This window comes from Rana temporaria, chromosome 2, assembly GCF_905171775.1.
Source record: "Rana temporaria chromosome 2, aRanTem1.1, whole genome shotgun sequence".
Lineage (NCBI taxonomy): Eukaryota > Metazoa > Chordata > Amphibia > Anura > Ranidae > Rana > Rana temporaria.
In genome coordinates, this window is record NC_053490.1 from 347,337,151 (window position 1) to 347,352,524 (window position 15,374).

Genomic DNA, 15,374 nt, shown 5'->3' on the forward strand with positions numbered 1-15,374 from the left:
CAGTGCTGTATTTCAGTGCTTGATGGGCACAGGAGTGCCGTGTGCGCAGCCATGTGCTCTGAGACCTTACTCAGCCTGGACTGCAGGTCTGGTCTGTGATTTAACCACTTCAATACCGGGCCTATTTTGGCACTTCTCTCCTACATGCATAAATCATATTTTTTTTGTTAGAAAATTACTCAGAACCCCCAAACATTATATATGTTTTTTTAGCAGACACCCTAGGGAATAAAATGCCGGCCATTGCAACTTTTTATCTCGCACAGTATTTGCGCAATAATTTTTCAAACGCCTTTTTTTTGGGAAAAAAACGGTTTTGTGAATGAAAAAATAACAAAACAGTAAAGTTAGCCCAATTTTTTTGTATAATGTGAAAGATTAAGTTACGCCGAGTAAATAAATACCCAACATGTCATGCTTTAAAATTGCGCACACTCATGGAATGTCGCCAAACGTCCGTACTTAAAAATCTCCATAGGCATCGCTTATTTTTTTTTTACAAGTTACAATTTTAGAGTTACAGAGGAGGTCTAGTGCTAGAATTGTTGCTGGCGCTCTAACGCACGCGGCGATACCTCACATGTGTGGTTTGAACGGCGTTTACATATGTGGGCGGGACTTACGTATGTGTTCGCTTCTGAGCGCGAGCTACCGGGGACAGGGGCGTTTAAAATATTTTTTTTTATAATTTTTTTATTTATTTTACTCAATTTCTTTTATTTTTACACTTTTTTTTACATTTTTTTTTTGATCACTTTTATTCCTATTACAAGGAATGTAAACATCCCTTGTAATAGGAATGGCTCGTGACAGGTACTCTTTATGGAGAGATGCGGGGTCAATAAGATCCCACATCTCTCCTCCAGGCTGGAAAGCATTAGATCGTGAAAAAAAATTTCACAGATCTAATGCTTTCAGCCGCGATTGCGGCTGTGTTTACATTCCAGGACCCGGGCGTGACGTCATAACATCGCGCCCGGGCCTCCGACGATCATAGAGATGACTGGTGACCATCTGGTCACCAGTCTACTCTATGGTTTCCATCCGACGCCGGCGGATCATTTCTCCGGGTCTCCGATGGCAAAGGAGAGCCCGGAGAAGCACCGGATGGCGGCGGGAGGGGGGGGCGTCCCCTCCCGCCGCCTATAAGAACGATCAAGCGGCGAAACCGCCCCGCTATGATCGTTCTTATGGTGCACAGAATCGCTGGCTGAAGAGATGGATATCTGAATGATGCCTGTGGCTGCAGGCATCATTCAGATATACCCACTCAAACCCAGGACGTCATTTCACAATGGGTGGGTATTGAAGTGGTTAAAGAGTTCCTCTATTTTACACATGGCATGGCGTCCCATGGTGCTAAAGCAGAATGGACAGACGGTGCTGTGACCCCATGCCATGCCATGTGTAAAATAGAGGAACTTTTGAAAACACTGACCAGACCTGCAGTGAATCATCAAATATTATAAAGACTTTGGGCACACTCTACAGAAAACTTCTATTTACAATATAGATTAGCAAACAGTGACATACCTTGAGGAGCAGGACATGAAGAAGTCAGCCTCGGGAAGAGCAAACTGGGGATGTTATAAAATCACATTCTAATTCACTTTTATATACAAGCAGCACCCAGTGGCAGGAAGGGAGAAGTGCACGTCTAAAGGGAAGCCAGGGGTGCTGTACATTTTAAAACACTGGGAAGGGAAGCAGCACTGTCACTGGCTGCGTGCCGCTGATGATTTTCTGCCTGATTTGTGGGGAGCACAGGGGCTTAACGGGCGGCAGGGTCGCCATCAGGAATTATGGGGCCACTTACACAGCTTCAGGCATGGGCCCCCTGGAGCAGAGAACCGGGATGGGGGGGTGCTGCCGCCTGAAATTGAGAAGCAGGGGGGGGGTTGCCGCAAATTAAGAAGAGGTGGGCCCTTTACAAAAAAATAAATATAGAAAGAAATAAAGAAAAATATATATATAAAAAGGGGTGTAGCCATCCGGGCCCTGGGGACCTCTGGGCCCTTTATTAAAAGAAAAAATAAATAAAAAATATATATAAAACATATATTTAAAAAAGGGGGTTGCCATCTGGGGACCTCTGGGCCCTTTAATAATTTTTTTTTAATAAAAATAAATTACAAAAAAAAGGGGGTTGCCATCCGGGAACTCTGGGCCCTTTAATAAAAAATAAAAAAATATATATAAAAAAGAAACATTTATAAAAAAAAAGGGGGGGTTGCCATCCAGGGCCCTGGGGACCTCTGGGCCCTTTAATAAAAAAAAAAATATATATATAAACACAAATAAAAAAAATAAACATTTATAAAAAAAATAAAGGGTGTTTGCCACATGGGGCCCTGGGGACCTCTGAGCCCTTTAATAAAAAAAAATATATATATATATATATATATATAATAAAGAAAAAAAAATAATAATAATATATAATAATAATAATAATAATATCCCTGGGGACCTCTGGGTCCTTTAATAATAATAATAATAATAATAATAATAATAATAATAATAATAACATTTATATTATATAATATATATATATATATATATATATATTTATATATATATATATATATATATATATATATATATATATATATATATATATATATATATTTCTTTATTTCATATATATATATATATATATATATATATATATATATATATATGAAATAAAGAAATATATAAAAAAGGTTTTTTTATATTAAAAAAGGGGGGTTGTCATCCGGGGCCCTGGTGAACTACGGGCCCCTGGGGACCCCCAGACCTCTAAAAAAAATTGTCCCTTTAATAAAAAATAAAATAAAAATATATTAAAAAAAAAAAAAAATATTTAAAAATAAAAAAAAATAGGGGGTTGCCATCTGGGGACCCTGGGGACCCCTAAAAAAAATGTCCCTTTAATAAAAAATAAAAATATATTACATTTTTTTAATTTTTTTTATTTTTTAAAGGGGGTTGCTTTGGGCCCCCAACAGTGACAGGGCCCAGGGCACCTGCCCCATTTGCCCTGCGGTAAAGACGGCCCTGGACACTTTGTGTTGCCAGAGGGAACCAGGATAGGGCAGGCAGCGTCAAAATCCACTATTACAGGATGGATTGGTCAGACTATTATTCAGGCTTATGGTTTGAAAGGAAAGGTTCTGCCTTTCCAAGTCAAGGCCCATTCTACTAGGGCAGTAAGTACCTCATGGGCAATGTATGACCAAGCTTCAATGACTCAGATTTGCAAAGATGCAACTTGTTCATCAGTACATTCACCCGGTTTTATCAAGTGGATATAGGACAACAGGAGGATTACCGCCTTTGTGCGCAGTGTACTGCACGCAGCATTATAGGTCCTCACGTTTGATGGCGGTTTGCTTAATTTGTGTCTCCCTCCCCTCAAATAGTATTGCTCTGGGACATCCCACATAGTGATTATCATGGCTGCTCTGTGTCCCGTGATGTACGATAAAGAAAATAGGATTTTTATAACCGCTTTCCTGTAAAATCCTTTTCTTGGAGTACATCGCAGCACACAGAGGTCCCGCCACTCTTAATGGGATATACACATATTGCTTTGCTACAAAACTGAGATGCTTCCGGTATGGGAGGGGTTATATAGGGGGAACTTCCTGGCTTTGATTATGCCAGTGTCCAATTACCTGAAGGTAGCCTATTACCCACATTGTGATTACTATGGCTGCTCTGTGTCCTGTGATGTACTCCAAGAAAAGGATTTACAGGTAAGCTGTTATAACAATTTTTTTTGTCCTTTTGCATGTGAGTAAATACAATTTCATCAAATTTACTTTCCATATAGTGAACATTCACTTTAAGTGAACAGTCTCCATTCCTTTAGTAAATCAATCTCACTGTGTCATGGAGGTTTTTAGGGATCATACATAAACTCAGATGATTGAAAATGCCTCCTTTTCTCAGCTGCATTTCTCAACTTATGTGTATTATTTTTATTGTTATTGCAGTTATGAAGATTTTTATGTGTCTTGCTCTCTGAGTCATGGTGGAAAGCAACTGTGTAGTCCTCAGCTGACACGCAAGGTTCATGTTTACAAATACCTGTTCCATCTCATCACTTGGGACCAGATGTAAGTATCTCTCTTTCACCCTTGCTTGAATTTTTATTTTATTTTACACTAGAGAGCGAGAGTCATTTACTATAGCACCAATGTCGATTCCACAGTCCATGAAAATAGCGCCCAATTAAGGTCAATTAGGACTTCAACTCTCCGAAACCGGGCATACATGCAAATGGAAATTGCGCTATTGCCAGCGAACATGCCTGTCAGATCACATATGCGTGAATAGTTGAAGTCAATAGGGCTCGAACATGCAAAATCCAAAGTCCTCACTGAAGGTTTATAGGCAAGTTATTTGCCATAAAAAGTGTGGGGGGGACCCGGGTACTGTCCTACAGGAACTTGTATTAATTGAATATATATATATATATATATATATATATATATATATATATATATATATATATATATATATATATATATATATATATATTTTATATTTTACAACCGTTTTTTTTTTTTCCTTTCAGGAGCAGTGTTTTTAATAATGCTTAAAGTGAAACAATAAAAATGAAAAAAAAATCCTTTTTTTGTGCCCGAGGGGTCCCCTTAGTCTGCCTGTAAAGTGGCATATCTGGCCCATGTTTATAACATTGCCGCAGTAAAATAACATTTATTTTTCATACATCATGGGACACAGAGGCTAATATTCATTACCTGCTGGGTTATACTCCATCATCGGGTGAATAGACACTGGTAGACAAAGATCTTTAGACAGGAAGTGATTTTCAAATCACATCCACACCTGAATCTCATCGCATGGGTGTTCACAGCCATGCAATGTAATTCTGACAATCGCACTGTGTTTTGCAATCTGTTTTGGGGTGTTGAATGAATGAATGAAAAACTTATAAAGCGCGGCGCATGCGAACTGAATCGCTTCTGGTGTTGTTAATCTAACATTGACACTCTCAGCAGATCACATGGATGTTGCGTGATTGCTATGCAGTGCAATGTGGGGAAACACAGTGGGTCTTCTGCCAATGAGAGCAGAGGAGGGGTGTGGTTTGGGGAGAAGGCAAACTAGAAGCTCCGGACTAGTTTGCAGAGCTAGACTGGGGCCCTGGGCAGATCGGACCTGGATTTTATTTCCAGGATTTTGTAATTGTAAAATGCAGCATGTAAGATGACATATCATAGCAGGGAGCTGGGGGCCCCCTGGAGCTGAATGTGGGGTCGCTATGGCGACTCCTGCACCCCTTCACACTACGCCCATCTAGGTGGAAATGCTAACCTCTAAGCCACTGTGCTGCCACATGTGGAGCCCTCCTACAAGTAAATATTGCATTTCTTTGGACATATAGGTGGTGGAAATACATTAGTCAGGAGTTATTCTTATTGATTTATTATGTGATATTTGGTGGTTCTTGGTGTGTGAGTGTAACATTACTATGGGAATGTCATTTTGATTTCTCATGTTTGTACATATATCATTTTTTTTGGGGCTCAAATTATGATCATTTGTAAATAATAAAAAACACACAAAATTGGGACTCATCAGCAATGGTATTGTTTGTGGTATGTAAAGAGAAAGTGACAGAGAAAAATATATTTTACCAAAACATGAAAACACATTCTAGCATTCTTAAAAAATAAATAGATAAAAAAAGAAGTAACATTGTTGCAAGGACAATTTCTTTGAGAGAAAGATACATTTCATTTTAACATGAAAAGGATTTATTTGACTAAGTTACAGTTGTACCATTAGAATCAATAACTGAAACTTGCATTAGGCTACATAACTAATTTTCACTCCCAAAAAACGCTCTTCAGCCCAGCGCTTATTTTGGTATTTACTATAACTCTTGGTAAAAAAAAAAAGCCATGGGAGTTAAAATGAGTGTAGTACTTGTGTTGGCACCTAGTTGTAAAGTCACTTTTTCACACAGTTTAAAAGCAGATTATCTTTAAACAATATACTGCATATTTCAGTACCATTTAGGTGATTATATCGTGCTCTAAACATTATTTTCATGTGCAGTAGTCTAAGAGTAAGGGCTTGGGCGCTATTTGTTTCTGGGAGCTATAGAAAATTTGCTTTTGAGAGTATTTTTGCACCAGCGCTATAGTGTATACTGGTTTAGCGCTAATTAGCATGCAGCACTATAGTAAATGGACCCCCAATGTAACTAAAATATATTAGTTACCTATAGTGTATGCTAAAGTATTTAATATTTGGGACAGACGATGCTTCCCAAGCGAAGGACTTCCTCACAGGCACAGTGTACCCAGAGACATCAAACCAGCTCCAATCAGGGACGATGAGGACGTGACGTGGCGTGAGTGAGGTGGGAGGTGCCGGACGGCTCCATGGCGGCAGGAGACACACGCCGTTCTGAGGCTCCGTCAGCACCACTCGTGGCCCCGCAGACTACAGCGTGAGAGGCCGGATTCTGCGAGGAACGAGCGGGTGCCTCATCCCCGCCCGGGACCAGACATACTCAGGGGTCCTTACCTGAAAAGCGCCGGTGAACGAGCTCCCGCTGGACACGCTGCGCCGGAGAAACTAAAGCTGCTGCGCACTCAGCGCTGGATGAAAGGAAGCCGGTTAGCAACCTGAGCATGCCGTGCGGGGTTCCCAGAAGCCCAGAAGCCCACCGGAGACACGCAGCCGGGCAGCGGTCCAGGAGGATAACCAAAGGGACTGGTGAGGTGCTCAGTAGAGCCGAGTCTGATCGGGTCCCCCCCGTGACCCCCCCCCGTTTGTTATGACACTGCCCTCCAGAAGTTCGTACACTTATACCCCATAAGGTGCCCTCTTGTGTAAAAATTGGACAATAACTAGATGCTAGTCTTCTACTGGGTTTGATATCCGTGAGAGCTGCAATTGAAGGGAATATGAACACAAAATGTAACTGAACATATAACTCATACCGGTACAAGATGAAGTAATTGAGGGAATATCTGAGGGGTTTGATATCTGGACTAATTTAGTTCTCCACCTGTTGCGATATCTCTACACTGCTTGTTGCTTATGATATATTTAAGAGTCTGGCTCTCTGTCCTTACTGAATAGAACTTTATGGAACCGCTCTGATCGGCTCTGGCTGGTCTGTGGAGTTAAATAGGAGGACAATTTAAAGGGTGATATAAATTCTGATCTCCCCTCTTGTGAGTTGCCTAATTGCCCTTCATATAGTTGAATTAACGACAATTCCGATGGCCTGGGCATTGAAGTATTAGCGCTCTGAGGGAAAACTCATACTGGTGAAGGGTGGTCATAAATATATTATTTTTCTAGACATTACCGGTATAAGACGCACACGTGACTATGAGAAGCTGGTAAAATCCCAGTTTTGATGATTGGGGGACAGTGAAAAGATTATTAAGACCCTTCCTGACACAAAGCATCTCCCTCGTTTCTGGAACAATTAGGATGAATTGGGCTGATGTAACACAGGAGATAACTCTGTAAAAACACTGAAGGTACTCCCCTTATAAGAAGAGAATCCGGTAGCCCCAGTAATTCTGCTCGAAGCAGTAAACGTCCTCTTTCCTGTTGCTCTGCCCTTTGTCTCCTCTCTTCAGTTCGGGGCCCCTGCTTTCCTTTGGCCCTCTCCCTATTAAAATATCTACTTTCTCAGTGTTTGAGTAGTAGTTAAGGGAAGGTAGGAGCATACACCGGTGAAGGAGATTGTGGGCCGATAAGGGTTCTAATTATATTAAAAAAAAAAAAAAAAAACATTTCCAAACTGGGGAAGAGAATTAGACCCTCCAACAAAATGAATAGATCGACGAGGGGTGGCACTACAAAACCAACTAAGAATAAATCGGGGAATAGCTCCATACAGCAATATATGACTCAAGAAGGGAGCCTCAAAAGCCCAGGACTCGCAAAAAAAACTGAAAAGAAGAAGATCGATACAAAAAAAGGTGCAGGAGCAGGTAGTGCGGAGAGCTCTAGAGGTGAAACGACACTAGAAAGCGAGCAAGAGCAAAATAATGCAGAGGAGCTAGCCCAAGATACACAGCCCCCTACAAAGGCAGAGATGAACGCAATGCTGTTGAGGATGGAAAATGTCATGGAAAATATCATAAGGACAGAAATTAACAAGGTAAGAATAGACCTTGGAGGGCTCCGTGAAAGAGTGGTAGAGACGGAAAAGAGAATAGAGGAGCAGGATCAGGAAATAAACTCCTTGAAAAAGCAAGTAAAGGCCCTGACCGAAAATCAGAGATTGGCGGCATATAGGATTGAGGACCAGGAGAATCGCAACAGGCGACAGAACCTTAGAATCAGAGGGGTAGTAGAAGAAAAGGATGAAGACCTTAGAGACACCATGAACACAATTTTTAACCCTCTGCTAGAGAGATCAGTAGAATCTAAGCCCCTTAAGATTGAGAGAGTGCACCGAGTGGGGAACCCCCAACAGATAGAAAGATACGGCCCAAGGGATGTGGTCGTAAGGTTCAGGAACTACGTCGATAAAGCAGAAATATGGGGCAGGCTTAGGGGGAAACCCCCCCTGAGATATAGAGACACTGAGCTACAAATATTCTCCGATCTGGCGAAAGAAACACTGGCAAGGAGAAGACACTTGAAACCCCTCTTAGAGCTTATGCGGGCACAAAATATAAAGTACCAATGGGGTTTCCCGGCGTGCCTCATAGGTATAAAGGGGGGTAAAACAGCACGACTAAAGTACCCGGAGGAATTGAATGAATTCTGCTCTAAAATGGACTTAACAATCCCTGAACTTCCTGATTGGGTGGATTAGCTGGGCTCTGCCTAGTCTGGAATCTTGAGATGCTGGATGGGGAGGTGGGGGGAGGGGGGGTGGGGGAGTCAATGGAGAGCCCTGAGCACCACCATGAAAGAGGAGCCAAGGATGAAGGCGAGGAGTCTTCTACCAGCGGCTCCCAGGCCAAGAGCGGGCCAGGGTGGGGGAGGGAGGGGGGGTTGGGGAGTCGGGGGGGGGAGGGGGGAAAATGGGAGGGTGGGGAATTGGAGGGAGGGGAGGGGGAGGGGAGGAGGGGTTTTGGGGGGATGAGGGAGGGGGAGGGGAGGGGGGGTTTTGGGGGGATGAGGACCATCTGAACGACTCCACAAGAAATTTTCCTAAACTCTTTAAAAAAAAAAAAAAAGAGGGGGGAGATATATATCTATAAATGACAAAAATCAAGTTTCTTACATACAATGTAAAAGGATTGAACTCGCATATCAAGAGACATAAAATACTAGGTGAATTAAAGCAGTATAAAGCAGATATAGTCTACCTCCAAGAGACTCACATTACCTTAGAGTCCAACATTAAGCTGTACTCATCTGATTATCCTGTTTGGTATTATGGGGACACAGTTTCATCACGATCCCGTGGGGTAGCAATAGGTTTTGCAGAAGGAGTTCAATTTACTCTTGTGGATAGTCAGACCCCGAGGGTAGGTATTTATTCTTGAAAATAAAACTGGGAGGGGAAGATTTTACCTTGGCGAATGTCTATGCCCCTAATGTTAATTCAGTAAAATATATTAGTAAGATTCTTAGAAAATTGAAAGAGTATGAAGAAGGACAGGTAGTGATGATGGGCGATTTTAACTTTTGTATGACCCCGAGCCTCCATAGTACGTCCCATGTAATGGGGACTAAGCGGGAGCATCTTGAGTCGTTTAAAAAGCAAATGTCACAGAGTCAAATGGTGGATGTTTGGCGAATTTGCAACCCCAAAACCCGTGACTATACGTTTTTCTCCTCTGTGCATGGGACGTACTTGAGGATCGACTACATCCTCGTGAACCATAGACTTTTGGAGAGTGTGGTGGATACAAGTTGCGAGATCATGACGATTTCAGATCACGCCCCTATAACCATGAAAATAAGAACATCCATACAAAAAGCCAGTCCCCCAGAGTGGAGACTGGATGAAGGTCTGTTGGAGGACGAGGAGGTAGTCGAGAGAGTGCGAAAAGAGCTGGAATTCTATTTTCAGGAGAACGATAAGGAGGATATTTCAAAAGCCTCACTCTGGGATGCCCACAAGGCCTATATAAGAGGGACTTTTATTAGAGAATGGGCAAGGAAAAATAAAATAAGAATGAGTAAACTTAAAACATTAAGGGAGGAAATATATAGGCTAGAACAGGAACATAAATCACAGGGGCAGAGGGAAACACTTTGAGAGCTAACTATAACAAGAGATGAATACAGAGCTCTCGTTGAGCAAGAAACCAAGAAATTTATAGATAGGACAGTGAGAGAAAGATATGTATGGGGAAATAAACCTAGTAAAAACTTGGCCAGAATGGTAAGAAAATCAGGGATGGGAATGGGGATCTTGTATATGCGACAAATAAAATAGCAGACTCCTTTAGAAGTTACTATAAAGATTTATACAGTGTTCAACATAAGATTAGGGACCTGGGGGGAAAAAATGGCAAGATACGGGAAGTATTAAAGCAAGCCAGCCTATCGAAGATAGAAGAGCATGAAAGATTAAAAATGGAGGAATGTATAACTGAGCAGGAGATCAGGGAGGCCCTAAAGAACTCCCCTAAGGGGAAAAGTCCTGGGCCAGATGGCTTCACGACCGCTTATATACAAAAGTTTAGTACCATCTTAGTACCCAGAATGTGTCGATATTTTAATGGTTTGGGGTTAGACTATGAGATGAGCAGAGAGGCGCTAACAGCGACGATTACGGTTATAAAAAAAGAGGGGAAGGATAATACGATTTGCTCAGGCTTTCGACCTATCTCGCTCCTGAATGCAGATACTAAATTGTATGCGAAAATTCTGGCTGCACGAATGAAGGGAGTGATGACAGACATGGTCCATCCAGACCAGGTTGGATTTATCCCGGGAAGGGAGGGTAAAGATAATGGGGTCAGGGCACTTCTTCTTCTTCAACAGCTGAGGGAAAGTGGGACCCCCGGTCTGCTCCTGTCTGTAGACGCTGAGAAAGCGTTCGACAGGGTAGACTGGGGGTTCCTGATACAAACATTAGAAGCTATAGGACTAGGCCCAAGGATGATAAGGTGGATCAAAACTCTTTACCATCACCCATGTGCTAGGATAAAAATCAACGGATCCCTATCAGCACCCTTTGAGATGAGAAATGGGACCAGGCAGGGATGCCCCCTGTCCCCCCTTCTTTTTGTGTTAACATTAGAACCCTTATTGGCAATGGTCCGACAAAACCCAGAAATCTATGGAGTAGAAGTAGGAGAAGAGGAGCATAAACTGTCGGCTTTTGCCGATGATGTTTTATTTTTTATAAGTAGTCCAAGAGTCACTCTCCCAAATTTAATAGCTACCTTAAGACAATATGGTGAGGTCTCTAACTTTAAAATGAATACAGCAAAGACGGAGATTCTGAATGTCAATATCCACAAAGAGGAAGAACAATACCTGCGGAAAAAATATAGCTTCTCATGGCAGAAAGAGATAAATTATCTGGGCATCAAATTGGCAAACACTCTTAAAAAAATCTATAGAATAAATTATATCCCTCTGCTCGACGAAATAAAAAAGGAAATTAAAAATATCTATAATAGACCAATTTCGTGGTTCGGAAGGATTAATGTTGCAAAAATGATCCTAGTTCCTAAAATTATATATAAATTTCAAATGGTCCCAATCTATCTACCTCCACCATATGTTAAAATACTTAATTCCCTTATTATGAATTACATTTGGAATAACAAAAAACATAGGATCTCGGCTCAAACCTTAAAACGGGCCAAAGACAAGGGGGGTTTAGCGGTACCAGACATTAGATTGTATTATAACGCTTCGGTTCTCTCAAGGGTTATAGAATGGGCTAAAGAGTCACAGGATAAAAGATGGATAAGTATTAAATGTTCACTAGCTAGGGCACAGTTAGGGAGATTGATTTGGAACCCACCACAATTCAGATCTATACACACGTCAGCACATGCAATTACACATAACGCTTTGAGGATCTGGGATAGATTACACAAACAATTAAAAACAAAATTCAATTCACCTTTTATAGATCTAAAAGAAAACAAATAGTTTGCACCAGGGACAAGGGAAGTAGGTGGTAATTGGATAGGAAATAGAATTCAGTTAAAAGATATAACACTACAAGGTAAAATAATGACATTTCACGAAATTAAACACAAGATAGATTTTATGATGCTTGACGAGTGGAGGTACTTGCAGTTGTCATCATTCGTCAAACGTCTTCCACATCCTATACGGTCACAGGAGGAGTACACCATATTGGAACAAATGTGTAGCACCGAAAGCTCAAAAGGGAACATTTCCAAAATATATAAATATCTGCAAAAAATGGATGAGTCGGATACGCTAAAATATATTCAAAAGTGGGAAAGAGACCTAAATGTCCCAAGGGGAAAAACAACCATAGGAAGAATCTTGAATTTGACTCACACCTCGGCGGTAGATGTAAGAACCGCGGAGATGAACTTTAAATGCCTGACGGGATGGTACGCCACCCCAGATAAAATTGGCAAATTTAGAGAAGGAGAGTCAGAGAAATGCTGGAGTGGATGTGGGTACAGGGGAACAATGGCCCATTTGTGGTGGAACTGCCCAAAGATAAAAATCTATTGGAAAAAAATCCTGACCCTGATAAAAACCATAACAAAAAAAGAAGTAGAAGACAACCCATGGGTAGTCCTTTTTCATGGGGGGGAGGTGTCAGTTAAAGAGTATAAAGCTTCACTGATTCCCCATTTGCTGAATGCAGCGAAACGCTTGATACCGCTAAAATGGAGGGAGCCGGAAAGTCCCCAAATGTGGGAGTGGATTGACTCGGTCGAGGATACATACAGGAGGGAGAAATTAAAATTCGGGACAGATAAAAACAAGCAGGAGTGCAAGGACATCTGGGCATCTTGGTTAGAATTTAAAACATCTTGGAGTTTTGCAGAAAATTTGAAAGAGGAATAGGAAAACAGTCGGAATAAAGGGAATAGTTTCATTAGGTGGAGTCGTGAGATGGTCGGGGGGGGGGGGGGGGGGGGGAGGTTGGGGAGAGGGGTAGTTTATATTTTTTCCCAGAGATGAAAAATATATTTGGTAATTCTGTTTCTGTGCTAAACGTTTTAGTCCCACGTAGATGGGGAAAGATATGGTATACATAAAAAAAAAAAGAGAAATAAGATATAAAAAGTAGAACAACATTCATAAAAACATGTATAAAACCACAAATGATGCAAAACCGGAAGTAGAGACAGAATTATGAATAAAATCATGAGCAAGTCTCTTGCTGTAGTTAGTCTGAAGTGGAAAAAAAAAAAACCAGCTCCATTGACACCTACTTTCCAGACCACCGGAGGGACCATGCTGAAGTAACTGCTGCAATATACAAGGCTAATAAATATAAACTAAATTATTATCCCGAAAGATGTTTACGGATTCTCTCTATCTAATGGATTGAGTTGTCTATCTGCACCTATAATTAGCTAGTTTACTAGAGTATGCTAGGCCTAATGATATAATGTTAGCTATGAAGACAGACACATTTGCTTATAAACAAGTTATATTTATTTCCTTTAAAAATAGGAACGTCATACTAACAACAGATATAAAGCCTATAACAATAATGTTAATAATGGAAGATTCTTATCCCCTCCTCTAGGTAAGCCTTGCTGGCTGCGCTCTAGCTGGAAAAGGAGTAGGCCTCTGTGGGCCGCATGTCCTAGGCCCAAAATGGCAGTCAGAGCAACGTCCTAAGATGACATAGAGATAACCTCATGGCAGGCTTGCATTGAAGAGAGAGATTAAGCTTCCTCCAACAGCCCTTTTTACAAAACAGTCACCATTCAACTCCCCCCCCCCCGCCAACCCATTTGCCTCTGGCCCAATCATTGTTCACAGGGCAGTCTTTCTCAAGCTGGCTTGTAGGTCTTATTGTTCTATACACAAATGAGCTAGCCCCCCTCCCCCCACGCTATGCAGATTCTGCTTGGGGCCAAATACTTTTGTGCCTTTTAAAAACCAAGCTGACTGCAAGTGTCAGCTTGTTGTAAAAACCGATGTGTAGAAACTTCAGAAATTACGGATTACCCCATGTTGCTCCCAACACATGCCATCCAAGATGGCGGTGTCTGCTGAGACGTTTCCAATGCAGCGGCCTCCAGACAACATGGCTTCCCCAATCCCATCTCCGAGGTTTGTGCCAGCCTCCTTTACCTCGCCTTTCTCTCCCTGATCCTCTGACATCCAGGACATGGGTTCTGAAACTGGGGAAGTTTTGGGGGATAGTGGCCTGCACTCCCACATATGGTCTCTCTCTACAAAGGAGGACCTGGAGCGGTTTGTGAGCCACATAGAGGTAGCCTTCCGGCAAAATATCAAGAATCTGCACGTCAAGACCACACTCATAGGAGGGAGAGTTGAAACCCTTGAAACTAAAGTGGAGGAGATTCTCCCTAAAAAAAAAAAAAAAAGCTCTGCCCAGGACTACAGTGGATGAACTCATTGCTTGGTCAGCTGGATGCCTACGAAAATAGAAGCCACCGTTCTAATATTTGTATATGGGGCCTTCCTGAGGCCACAACCCCTAGAGATACAGTGGGGAGAATAATTATTTGATCCCCTGCATATTTTCCCACTTACAAAGAAATGAAGGGTCTATCATTTGTATCACGTGTGCATTTTAAACAGAGACGGAATATTAACCAAAAATCCAGAAAAAACGCAATACAAATTAGGGCTGCAACTAATGATCATTTTCATAATCGATTAATCGGCCGATTATTTTTTTGATTAATCGGATAAAAAAAAAAAACGTAATGTGGAATTTTTTTGTTTATTTTAACAGTAATAATGAAAAAAACTGAGTGTTACACTCAAGCGGCAGATTAAAAAAACGTTTAACATTAACATTACACAACTTTGCAGCAGTACTATTCCTCCCGGGAACACCAATGATGGGGCACTATTCCTCCCGGGAACACCAATGATGGGGCACTATTCCTCTCGGGAACACCAATGATGGGGCACTATTCCTCACAGGAACACCAATGCTGGGGCACTTTTCCTCCCAGAAACACCAATGCTGGGGCACTATTCCTCCCAGAAACACCAATGCTGGGGCACTATTCCTCCCAGAAACACCAATGCTGGGGCACTATTTCTCCCAGAAACACCAATGCTGGGGCACTATTCCTCCCAGAAACACCAATGCTGGGGCACTATTCCTCCCAGAAACACCAATTGATGGGGCACTATTCCTCCCGTGAACACCAATGCTGGGGCACTATTCCTCCCAGGACAACCAATGATGGGGCATTATTCCTCCCGGAATAACAATGATGGGGCACTATTCCCCTCCCAGGAACACCAATGGGGCA

At 41.8% G+C, this 15,374-nt stretch overlaps 1 protein-coding gene across 1 annotated transcript in view; it reads left to right on the forward strand.

The window, feature by feature from the left end:
- PIK3C2B (phosphatidylinositol-4-phosphate 3-kinase catalytic subunit type 2 beta) overlaps positions 1-15,374 on the forward strand; it is a 1,746,470-nt gene that overhangs the window by 675,758 nt on the left and 1,055,338 nt on the right. Inside the window, 1 exon segment of the mRNA XM_040339537.1 lies at positions 3,978-4,100. Within this exon segment, the coding sequence (XP_040195471.1) occupies positions 3,978-4,100 (123 nt within the window).